At 40.9% G+C, this 12,835-nt stretch overlaps 1 protein-coding gene across 1 annotated transcript in view; it reads left to right on the forward strand.

The window, feature by feature from the left end:
* pds5b (PDS5 cohesin associated factor B) overlaps positions 1-9,400 on the forward strand; it is a 187,644-nt gene extending 178,244 nt beyond the window's left edge. Inside the window, exons 33-35 of the mRNA XM_078222232.1 lie at positions 3,171-3,290; positions 7,583-7,742; positions 9,106-9,400. Of these exons, the coding sequence (XP_078078358.1) occupies positions 3,171-3,290; positions 7,583-7,742; positions 9,106-9,141 (316 nt within the window). The 3' untranslated portion in view covers positions 9,142-9,400. The remainder of the gene's footprint in view (positions 1-3,170; positions 3,291-7,582; positions 7,743-9,105) is intronic.
* The last annotated feature ends 3,435 nt before the right edge of the window (positions 9,401-12,835 follow it).

Genomic DNA, 12,835 nt, shown 5'->3' on the forward strand with positions numbered 1-12,835 from the left:
AGACACTGCTTTCAGTCTGATGTCCACCCCCTTCTAAGCTCCAACTGCAGCCAAACAGAAAATAAAACCTTGAATTAGGAAAAAAAGAACTGTCCAGAACACATGACCTTCTTCCTAACAATGCAGGGTCATAAAACAACCCAGAGTAAAAATAAACAAATCCCATTTAAACCACTGAAGGAGCAATAAAAGGGCTTCTATAGACAACTTGGCAACACTGAGTGCCATGATGTGGAGATGCCAGCGTTGGACTGGGGTAAACACAGTAAGAGGTTTAGTGCTGAGTGCTGTAGAGAACATGATTTTTTAAAAATCTCTTAAAGGTGCACTAACATCACATTGTGAAGAATTGTTATTGTTCCAAATAGTGAGATTGTTTCCACTAATTGGCAAGACAATAGGGAACAGCTCACGTGAAAACAGGCAGTTAAATAACATTCCTCACACAGGCTGGTTAGAATAAATAATTTGTTCTGCAAACCATTGTTTAAGCAGAGTGCATAATTTTCTTCTTCCCCAAGGGGGCTATCAGAGAATAAGGAAGAATGTGAAATAATACATGGAGCCAGTAAGAGTGTGAAATTGATCGAGGTGGCATGTGGAGTAAAAAAACACCTTCAGAGATTTGGTAATCTGTCCTGCAACATAAACTAATTTTCCTTAGTTGTAGAGTGACATTATCAATCTGTCCAAATTCTCCAATAGCAAATCCAAATAATTTTAAAACCGACATTATCACTTAGCCTCTCTGAATGAAATATATGGAAGGATGGTATTGATTTAACCGGTGAATAGTCGCAGATAGCTGAGCTAATACTAGATTTAGAACATTAAATAATGATCAATATAATCAGCAATGCTGTGAAATAACGACATGTGCAGAGGGGAATTTAAGAAATTTTGGAGATAGTGGATGAATTCAAATGGTGTAGTTAAGAAAGATTTATGAAGCTGTCATAGAGATTTTAAAAACATCAAGTGTAACAATACAATAATGAAATATTGTCAACATCTTTTGAACTTGTCTGTCTAAATAGTTTCAACTCCATGCTCGGGCTCCACCATGGTTCATGACACCTCTGAGCTGGTGTAAACCATGTCACCCTTCAGAAGCCGGCCCAAATCGCATCAAAATTGCAATGGAGCTGGCAAGGCCAGGACTGCTGCACATGGGCTTGCTATCTGCACCCTTATCCCAGGCTGCTGAAAATTGCCAGTGTTGCGAATCACAGAATCTGATCCCAGTAGCCATGTTTTCTTTCTACACAAAACAAGAGGCAGAAAAGTCCAGCCCTTTGACTTGACCACAGTTGGAGAACTTCCTCTCTCAAATATACAATTCCAGGAATCATTATGATCTCTTAGTTTATTTTTAGTTTTTAATTAAATATTCCTCTTGTTCTTGATGGTTAGTCATAAAAATATAAGATCGTACAATTATAAAATACCACAAGTCTAAGGTGTTTTAATGATGTAGATAACATCATTATCATTAACAGTAAAGCTGCCCTTGTATTAAAAGTTTACATTAGAATTATTCGGACCTGAACATAAATAAATTTAATGCAATGACTTTTAAAGTTAGCCACAAGTTATCACCACAAGACTATCAGAAATGTTTTAATTCGCTTTTTAAGCAGTTTGTTTTTATCTTAAACCCAGAACAGATTTGAAATAGATATAACAACATTGTAGGACTTGAAAACTAACACAAAATTAGCATCTGCTTAACATATAACAGAATTTTATGACTTTAAAAGGTTTCGATTGAGATTTATAAACCAATTTAAGTTTTACTCTTGTAATTTGATCTACATGATTAATTAATGACCTTGCAATTTACTGTATTCTCCCTTTATGTATTAGGATTCCTCCAAGTGTTTAACAAACTCAGCGAACCTAGGCCACATTTAATTATGTTTCACAAAACAGGATCCAATTGTATGGATATAGTGTCCATAATAAGATGTTTTTGATATTAGTATATTAATACATTTAGGGCCTGATTTTTTACCGCGAAATCATGGTAAAGTTGGGCGCCGGGCCTTTAACACGATCTGCACCCGAATCCGAGCAGATCGCGCCTTTACCGACACCCGATTCGGGCGCGGGTCCGGCCAGTGTCCGAATCGGGTGGCCCGACGATTTAAATGCATTTGCATGCATTTAAATGTACTTAATGAACCGCACGTCCAACTCTACCACCAAATTCCACTTTACTGTCTTCTGGCCCGATCCGCGTCCGCGCTGTTACCGACCTGCCGAATAAAAGTCCGAAGTCGCCGCTACAGCCTCCGAAGAGCGGGGTCAGAGACTGCAACGGCTCTCTGACCCAGGTCATCCTCTGGTCGGTGGGGGAGGGGGGTTGGGAGGAGGAGAGGGGGTGTGATGTTTCATCCCCTGGGGGGGAGGGGGTGTGACATATCATCCCCTTGGAGGGCGGGGGGGGGGGGGGGGGGAGAGGGGGTGTGACGTCTCATCCCCTGGGTTTGGGGGGGGGGGGGGGGGGGTGGTGGTGGTCAGCTGCCAGTCTGCGGCCAATGCCTCCTGGCATCATCACTGGTACACTACCAGCCACAGATTACTCTTCCGTGCAGGGGCAAGAGAGCGGGAGAGATGGCTGTGGCTGGTAGTGTACCAGTGATGGTGCATCCCTTTGCACTGTGGAATCGGCCGGTTCTGCTTAATCTCTTAATCTTCTTAGCGAGGAATCACTTCATCCTGAAGGTTTCATGGCATGGCTGCACGTCCACTCCAGCAGGAGGCATCGGCCGCAGACTGGCAGCTGACCCCCCCCCCCCCCCCCCCCCAGGACCAGAGGATGATACATCACCCCCCCCCCCCAATCCCCATCCCCGACCAGAGGATGAATGTCAGAGAGCCGCTCTCTCCGCGTTTCTGTTTTTTTTCGAGCTCGGGCGCGCTCTGTCAGATTCTTTTCAAACTGTGCATGCGCAGTTCAGAGCTCCGATCGGTCCGGCAGCGCTAAGCCCCGCCCACAGCGCGGATCAGGCTGGAGCCGGCAAAACGGGTATGGGCGTGTTGGAAAGAAGATTCCAGGCGCGGATCTATTTGACGCCCGGATCCGGCACTTAGACTCAAAATGGTAAAATTTCCTCCTTAGAAGTCGAATAAAGAAACACTCAATGTTGCAATTATCTATATTATAGAATAGAAACACCAGAATCTGATGTCAATGAATCTTTATCTATGGAATCAACGCCACAGAAGAAGCGAGGAAGACCGCCGAAAATGCCAACGGCACCACAGCCACAACCAAAGAAAAATTTGTAAGTAGATGGCTTTAAGTCTGAAGTTATAAACACGCGCTGTGTGATTAAAAGTAAGGTTGATATTTTGAACGCTTACTTTTGTGCCTCCTTGGAAGTAAAACAAAATGAAATGTGAACTTTTTCTACTTTTAAGAAAGATTATTGAGTTGAAACATTGAAAGATTCTGGCCGGATTTTCCAAAAAAAATTCTAAGTTCCCAATGTGTGGGGAAAATGGGAGTAAATCCTGCCGGTTTTTTTAAGCGCGATTTCCCGAATGAATCTCTGACACACTGCATCACAGAGAGCCCTAACAGGATTCACTCTGAAAATCCAGGGGACAGGGCTTATTCATGCCCGAGAGGCTGACAGCATAGTGCTGAGTGGGCCACTGCGCATGCGCTGATCTGTTAGCGTGGAGATCGACGCATGTGCAGTCTCTACACCCCCCCCCCCCCCCCCCCCGCGAGCCCAATCGCTAGCCAACCCTGCAAACCCCCATTACTGGCCCTCCGACCTCACCCCCTGATCACTGTCTTCCCCCCTTCCCCCACCCCATGCCCCTTGGGTATTGCCAGGCTGGCACTGCCTAAGGGGCACCCCCTCACCCCCGACCACCACCTGCGGGGCCTCAATGGCCTCTGTTCCTCCAGCAGGGTCGGGCTGCTTGTTCCCTGTTAGTGGGGAGCAGTAGCAAACCCCGTTTTGAGGGAAGCATTCCTGGCGGGGCGGGAGACTCTAGCAGGTCCAGAGAATTCAGTCCCGGGCCTGCTAATCATATGGAAATGTCAATTACCCCGTGACATTTCTATATGATCAGCTCCACGCCGATTTTCAGCACAGAGGTGATTACGTCAAATATCTTGGGTTCGGAGACGCGTGGAGGCTATGGCGCCCAGCGGAAAGCCTGCAAAAGGGCCGCTGTTAATGTCTCCTGGTCCGTGGGCTGGGAGAAGCACCCCCGCTGCACACACACACTAAGTTTAGCTTGTCTCCACAATTCAGTACTTGGCTAGTTTCTGAGTTGTTAATAAGGTAGCAAGCCAAGTTGATCAGTTTGGGAGATGTGGAGAGCAAGTGGCTGAAAGTTGAGAGCAGAGCATTTGTTTTTCTCAGGATTAAGTGGTTCTAAGGGACTTGGAGGCAGATGCAGAAACAAAACGTGTGGAGTCATGACATATTTAAATTGGATCCTGAATTCTGATATTTCCTTGAATTAGTATGCAGTTAATTCACAGCATTATTTCCAACAAATCTTTGCGTCTACATCAGTTTTAACTTTGCGATGCTGATATCTCGTAATTTTGTTTATGTAAATTTCATCTAAAGTGTCGACTTAAATTTGTATGAAAAATAATTGAATAAGTTAAACTATATCATTAAATGCAAATGTATTTTGATAATTGAGTTGATAATGCGGCTTTTCATTTTGTGTTATCCATTGTTACACTGCCATTTCCCATATATAATGTGGTTTTTAAAAAAAATTGGATTATATCACTGAACATTTTGTCCTGGACAGCTAAATGGTACACACATTGCATTCTACCCCTATATTCACAAAGATCCTTATTGAGGGTGTAACCCATATAGTTTATGGTAGGTTGACAGCAAATAAAAATAATTGCAGATTTGTGGCAGTGTTTCCTCGCCTGAATTATGATGCAATCTTAATACCCACATCATTGAAGAGAACTCCTAAAGAGACTGAAATAGTGAAATTGCAATGAATCAAACATGGATGAAAATTCTAATTATGCTGAAGTTGTCAACATTCCCGCTGGCAGAGTAATAGATTCCATAAAATGATGCACATGTACAGTTGCAATTCTGCACACATTGACCAATCATAATGGACCACAAGAGCGCAAAATCATAGAGCACTGGTCAAGTCATTATTTGACATTGCATTCTCCTGTGAAAGAACATGCAAAGCCTGCGAATATGGTTAAACCTGTGAGAAAATTAAAAGTGTCGTTGATCAGAGAAAAGGTAAAGTTGGTACGGCATGTGGGAAACTGGTGCATGAAGCCCTGGCAGGTATTGTGAAGGAGTGGGAGATTCTACCATCGATGTTGTCCACTTTTTTATGAAATCAAGGCAAACGCCTTGTAACTGTTTGACAAGCAAACATTCTCTCCAGAAAGAAAGAGGATGAGAACGGCTGCCTATCTCATGTTGAAGTTCTGCTAATGAGGTTCTAGGCAACCTGAGCAGAGAACATTCTCATTTCCAGTCCCATCTTGCAGAAAAAGGCAACTCCCAGGGCAAAGAATCTGGGCCAGATGGAGTTCACCTGTAGCGACTGATGGCTGGACTAATTCAAGATAAGGTACGGCATGTTTGTGCAGTGAGAGTGCGGCAATTACAACAGCAATTAATGATTGGCTCCAGGGTGAAGTTCTCGCCAGTAGATCAGCAGTGTTTTGGAACCTGAAAACTCTCTATTGACAACAGCTGATTGCAAGTTATTGAGGTCATCGATAAGAATCAGGAGTGCAATCTAAGGTGTTCTAGAAACCATGTTCATGATATAGAAGGTGCGGAAGATGGTTATGAAACCCATAATTGCCAACTGCTTGAACCACACTGGGTTCAAACAGGTTATGACTGCAGAAGATGTTGAGAACAAGGAGAAGCAGGGTGAGACCACTTGACCCTATGACGAGGCACTTTGCTGGAATTTCCATTCCAATCTCCTTCAGGCGAGTGCCGAGACAACCTTAAACTTAGATTCACGTGGATGATGCCAGACGCTGCACAACAGAGCTGACAGATGATGCAATTGTAGATGCAGTCCGTCCCTCAACCAAGGAGCTTGATGATTCTGAAGAGTCTGAAGGATATCCGACCGCCTCCCCAGCTGATGCTGCAAAGACCGTAGAGATGCTTCAGACTTCATCAAAAACATGTTTAATTGCATTGACAACATGGTGGACTGTATTGCACACATTCAAATGCAGAAAAAGAGTGCAGAGTTTTTTCCAGGGCTAACTCCTGACATTTTTCAATGCAAAGGTCAGGCCATTGTAAGGAGTGAATAATGGAATAAAGAATTTTTCATACATTTACTGCTTTACTGTGTTTTGATTTGGCATTTGAATGTTATTTTTCAGTGTTTGTATGCATACCCAGTTAGATAGAGATGAATTCATGTGGGAATGGGGCCTCCGACTATCACTAAGCTTAATACTAACTCGTGGTGACTCCGCTGGAATTCGACTCATCGATTTTACTGTAACTGAGACTGCGTATATAAACTGATAAAATTGTGCTTTTAGTCAAACCCATACCTAGATGACCAGTGCCTCTACTCCTACAAAAACAAGTTAACAGTCTAACAAAATACGCATCTTTGTTAAGTAACAATTCTGTTTACAAGCATGATTGATGATAAAAGCAGTACTGCTGCAGAATGCAGCTTTTCAAATCAGGTTGAGGTATCGTACAACAAAAAGTTGAAGTTGTTGAACTCAAATGTTCAGTCCAGAAGGCTGTAAAGTGCTCAATCGGAAGATGAGGCACTGTTCCTCCAGTTCCCATTGGGGTTCACTAGAACATTGCAAAAGACCAAAGTGGACAGGCGAGCAGGGTGGTGTGTTGAAGTGGCAAGCGACAGGAAGGTCTGGATCCTGCTTACGGACGAACTGAAGGTGTTCAGCAAAGCGGCCACCCAGGGCTCTCAGCCACGTCCAACTCATCCCCAGGGCCACTGCTGTCACCTACTCCACTCCCCTCCCTCCCAGAACCAGGATAGGTCCCCCTTGTCCTCATTTTTCACCCCACCAATCTCCGCATTCAAAGCATCATCCTCTGCCATGGAGGTGAGCTGTCGCCTTGAACCGCTGCAGTCTTTTGGTGTAGATACATGCATCATGCATTGTTTTTAATACAGTGATTTAGAATAGGGCTTTGTTCTTAAAAGGTAGGTGACCATTAAAGTGGAAACATTTTTGTATCCTTTGAGTTGGATGCATTTTTTTGACTCTAAAGGTTAAATAATACTTACAGTATTCAGTCTATGGAACGAAAACTTGGATGTTTCCCTCTTATAAGAATGCCATTCCCCACTGTTTAAAGAATTATTTAAAGTGAATAACAACATACTAAGAAGTGGATATCTTCACATATTCCCCTTTTCCTTGCATGAAACTCCTGAATCCTTTGTCAAAAATAGTTGGAGGTTGCAAGTGCAAAATATTGACATTTGAAAACTAATACTGAAGTGTGTCAATTTGAGCCTCTCATGACACTTTTGCTGCCTTCTGAATAATCAGCACAGCAGTTCCTCACATGTCTTTGTTTCGCAGCCGTGGAGGACGTTCAAGACGAGCTGTCGGTAGAGAAGATGATTCATCTGCAGAGTTGGATTCACATCATGATAGTTCCTTGGAGAACATGGATATCTCCCAAGAAGGTTCAGTGGATGGAGTGAACACAGAAGAAGAGAATGAATTAAGTACACTAAGGGTAAGGTTCTTGATAAGGATGTACATGTGTGCTAATGTAAAAGTTTTTATTCTAAATCTTGGGTGAGATATTACGATTGGTATCACTTTGGAGATTATTCCTAGCTATTGTTCAACCTTTGCATAAGAGTGAAACAGAAGCTTCAGATATGTTATTGCAGTCTCTGAAAATTTTTTGTTTTCCCATTCTTTTGGATTTTTGTCCCTATTCGCCAGACTCGCACAAATGTCTCTGTAGCTAGCTGTAAGAGAGAACCAGTTTTACATTTAATACATATAGGATATTAACTCAAATCATAATTCATCCTCCGCTATCCTTGTATGTTTAACACAGGGCGGCACAGTGGTTAGCACTGCTGCCTAACAGCGCCAGGGACCCGGGTTCGATTCCCAGCTTGGGTGACTGCCTATGTGGTGTTTGCACGTTCTCCCCATGTCTACGTGGGCTTTCTTCGGTTTCGTCCCACAGTCCAAAGATGTGTTGGTTAGGTGGATTGGCCATGGTAAAATTGCCCCTTAGTGTCAGGGGGATTAGTAGTATACATACATGGGATTGTTGTTGTTGCAGGCTTGATGGGTTGAATGGCCTCTTTTTGCACTATAGGGATTCTATGATTTCAGGAAAATTGTAACTATGATATTGGGCGGAATCGTAGGAGAATTTGGCAGTGTGTCAGTTCTGGTAAGAAAGCTTGGTGTGGAACTCTCCAGCTCCATTGGTCTGTTTTCTGTTGGATGTTGTCCCTTACTACCCAAAAAGAGTGGGCATGCTTTGTGCCATCAGTTTGGTGAGATGGGTCTCTTACAGTTGGGAGCTGGCTCCACTGAGATCAGGGCTCTGTTTACAAAGGGTGCCCCGATCACCGAAACAAAAGTAAATCCCCCCACCAAAACCATCGCTGGCATCTCCATTGCTCTCTGTCTGCAACACCCCATCACAAATAGATGAGGCTTCCCCCAGGGCCTCATCTGGCGCAGGTTGGCACTGCCAGGTTATGTCAAGGGACATCAGGGCACTGCCTGACCATGACCCTCTCCCCCAGGGGCTATAGTGACCTTTGCATCCCCTGGGGATCCCCAAAGCAGGTTCACGTCTGGATAAACCTGTTGTAAATGTCGGCGAAGTTTGAAAATCTTGTGAAGGGGAAGATCTTTAATTAGGTTAAAATTTATTTAAGTAAATACAAATCAGGTTCTCGCCAATTATATAGGGTGTGAACCTGATTATGTTGCTGGCAAGGGGTGGTGAAAATTCTGAGGTCGCAATCTCACCAGTGAGATTCGTGATGCTGGATCTTGAGAGCCATAGTTTGAAGAATTAATTTTAAAAAACATATCTTCTGTCCAATTTTGTGTCTTAACAGGTGCGTCGCAAGCCCACCAAAAGGGAAAGAAGATGAAGAGTAGATATTTTCAGATGTTGACATTAGAGCTTGGTAATTGTACTGTAAAGCTCAAGACTAAAGGACACTGTCTAACAGATAACTGGTTGTTAAAGAAAGCATCTTGTATCTATTACCCATGCATTTGCAGTCCCAAGGTCACAAGCTTTTGGCAAACACATCAAGTCATAAATTGTGGGTTGTTGTGCATTGTGATGTGTGCTGACTACAATGTACTGGCTTTACAGAGAGATTGAAATAAATGAAATTGTAAATATTTTTTTTATGTTTTGATTGAAAATGTGCTTGTATAGCTTTTAAATTACAGCTTTAAAATCACCAACACAACTGTGTATTAAATGTGTGGGTGAAGAAAGTTGGTCACACTGAATGTTGACAACTTAAGCAATACTTGTTAATAATTGTACCTTCTGTGGTGTTGTACCTTCAAGAAAGGACTGATTCACGGAAAGAACAAATACATTATTGCATTTTCCTGCAGCACATACTTCTGTGGTTAGATATGTTGGAAAGTCACCTTTTCTAATTCCCTTTAGTGTTTGATTATATATACTTGTTTCTGTAACCTGCTTTACTGCTTCTGCTTTCCACCACTGAAGATGTTGGGCAGTAAGACCTCAGTTGTATAAAATGTGAAGTCAGCTAAAAATGCTTGTGGCATTTTACTTGTCAGTATTGATGCCAGAGATGTCTAGGCTTTTAGATAAAATTGGAAAAATAAAAGGGTTTTAGTTAAAATATTTTAATACTGATGGTGTATTAGACATTCAAATTGTACACCTTACTCTAGTTACTTCCCCTGTCAAATTTGTATCAATCTACTGTATCAATAAAATTCTGTAACTGAGCTTGCCTTGTTATAGTGGAAAAAAAAGTTTGTGTATTTTGAAGGATAACCCTCCCTAAGTTATGGTTCCTAAGAGTTAGATCATGTGAAAGTTGTTCATTGTGGTATGTGATTAATGGGAAAAGGAGCCTCTCTGCATTGTAACAACTGTCTGTTCTGCTTGAAATGCACTTGACATATCGTTAAAAATGCCTGCAATAATATTTCGTATTTTCTTTGTTGATTTTTATTTCTGTATTGTCAATCTGTACCAAAATTTGGGTTTAATCAGATTAAAATTATTTTGTTTTACAAAGATAGCTATTTGAGTCACTGGAGAGAAATTCTCAGTTGTAGTGAAATCTTGATTGAGTCTTGAACTGTACATAGTTACTGTAGGCTGCTACTAGATATGCCACAGGTTTTCATTTAGCTGGGTAGAGTTCAAACATTTAATAAGCTTCTAGTATAATTTCCTTGACTATAAAACAGTCAATACTTTGTATAGCACAAGTTCGTGTATTTTTGTCAGATATAAAAATGCTCTGCACAGAAAGCAAGTTAATGTTGAGATTTCTTTAGTTACCATTCCATCTATAGTGTTTCAAATTACTACTGTCATTATTGATAACACTGTAGTTGTGGTTTTTTTGTGCTGTATCTATGGTATTTTGCTAGTCATTTGCTAATTTGATCTGGTGTCAAAATGGAGTTCCTCTATCTAGCAAAAAGTCTATGTAGGATGCCTGAGGAAAGATTAGCAGCACTTATAATTCCATAAATGCATGCAAAAAGGGTAGGAATATTTGTTTTCCTGTAATTTTAATGAGTCAGCACAAATGTTGTAAAAAAACTTTATGTAGAATTTAGCAAGATTCTTATGCTAAATATTAGTGAAACCAAAGGAATCTGAGCTTGAATATGAGTTTCTAGAACAGAATTCTGTAAAACTATCTGAACCAATGCACTGATACTCTTTTGCATTTTTAAAATAAATAAAAGCTGCAAGTATTAAGCTAGGGCCTCTGCTGCGCCAGCTTCTATTGCTCTTGCCATCCTGTATCTTGCTTGTCACTAAAGTGGATCTCTCTCAATGTGGGTATTGTTGCTTTGACATTCCAAGCAATGAGGAATTCTAAATGATCATTTTTTAGAAAGTTTCCCAATATAAAGATGCAAGTTATTGGCTGTGAGGCATTTTGGGACAGACAAAAAGCATGACGAGGCATGATATAAATCCAGGTTTATTCTTCAGTGCAAAAGCAAAATATTGCAAGTGCTAGAAACTTAAATAAAAACAGAAAATAGTGGAAATACTCAGCTGATCTGGCAGTGTCTGTGGAGAGAGAAACCAAGTTAACATTTCGGGTCTGACCTTTCATCGAAGCTAAAGCATTAACTCTATTTCTCTCTCGGGTGCTGCCAGACCTGTTGAGTATTACTAGTATTTTCTGGTTTTGTTACAACTGCAGCCTGCTTGAATGTTAATCACTAAAGCAAACTACTGTAGATACAGGAAATCTGAAATTAAAACAAAATGCTGGAAGTACTGGACAGATCTGGCAGCATCTGTGGAGAGGGAACAGTTAACGATTTAGGTCAAGGATCTTTCTTAAGAATGTTGATCACTTTGTGTGTAAAAGAAATAGTTCCTTTTGAGCAATACAGCAGAGTATCTACCTTGCTTGGTTTATTAGTAAATTATATCTAGTATGAGCAATGAGTCAACTTATACTTGGCAAGTTCTATCCCACTTGTGCAGTATACATTACTCATTTTTGCTTGTTTTTTTCTCTGTATTCAACTTCATTTGCCACTGATCAATGGGAATGCAAACTCAGTATTGTAGAATTTTGTCTGCTGTTCTGAGTACATTTATTTGATGAGTACTAAATACGTTATTTGATTCACTTCTTTGTCTTGCTTGACTCACATGGATAGGTTTATAATTTCACTTTTAAGCTGCCTTCGCTATAAACATGTTAAAAGTTTTGAGTGATACAAGAAAATTTGATCCTTGTTATGATCTGACAGGTAATAAGTGCCATATGAGCCTATTCCCAAAAAAGGAAATTTGACAAGCAATCGCAACTATTTTCTATTTACATTTCACCAGGAAAAAATAAGTGTATTAAGGTCAGGAGCCACAGATTCCAATAACACTTTTTTGGAGATTCTAAATATCAAATTGAAACATTTATTAACATAAAAGTTAAACACACAGGACTAATTTTACACAGTTACAATTAGTCTTGCAGCAAATTTCCCCAAAATATTCTTACTTGACCAGACTAACAAATAAACACCACTTTAGACAAAAGTCCTTATTGGTGTTTAATCTATATATTACCACAAGGCACGATCCTTTGTTGCCATACAACCAGTATTTCACAGGGTTTCTCTCTCTTCTTTCTCCCACTCATTTGTGGAAATTAAAGACTTTAAACCAAAATCCTGCTTTCTGGAAGAACCAGACACCTCTCTGTGATGGCTGAAGGCTGCTCACACACTTCTTCACACCGCAACACAGAGTATACTCATGGAAAGATTTTGCATGATCGCACCCAACACAATTCCCTACCTCTCGTTAAATGTTTTTCTCTCTTTCATTTTTTCTCGATTGTCCTTATCATTCTTTGAAATTTAACTTTTGCAGGATATAACATCTTTTATGTTCTCCTTTTGACCACCACCTTTGGGTAAAATAAAATTTATTAACTTTGCCTTATTTACTTATAATCTTTGCCCAGCTGTAAACTTTTTTACTTCCCTTTCATATTTAAGAACTGAACACAATGAGCCTTCTTTATCTCCTAATGCGGCTTTCTACACGCCTTACTTGCCTGGAGAACATTTGATTTTGGT

This window comes from Mustelus asterias, chromosome 10, assembly GCF_964213995.1.
Source record: "Mustelus asterias chromosome 10, sMusAst1.hap1.1, whole genome shotgun sequence".
NCBI lineage: Eukaryota > Metazoa > Chordata > Chondrichthyes > Carcharhiniformes > Triakidae > Mustelus > Mustelus asterias.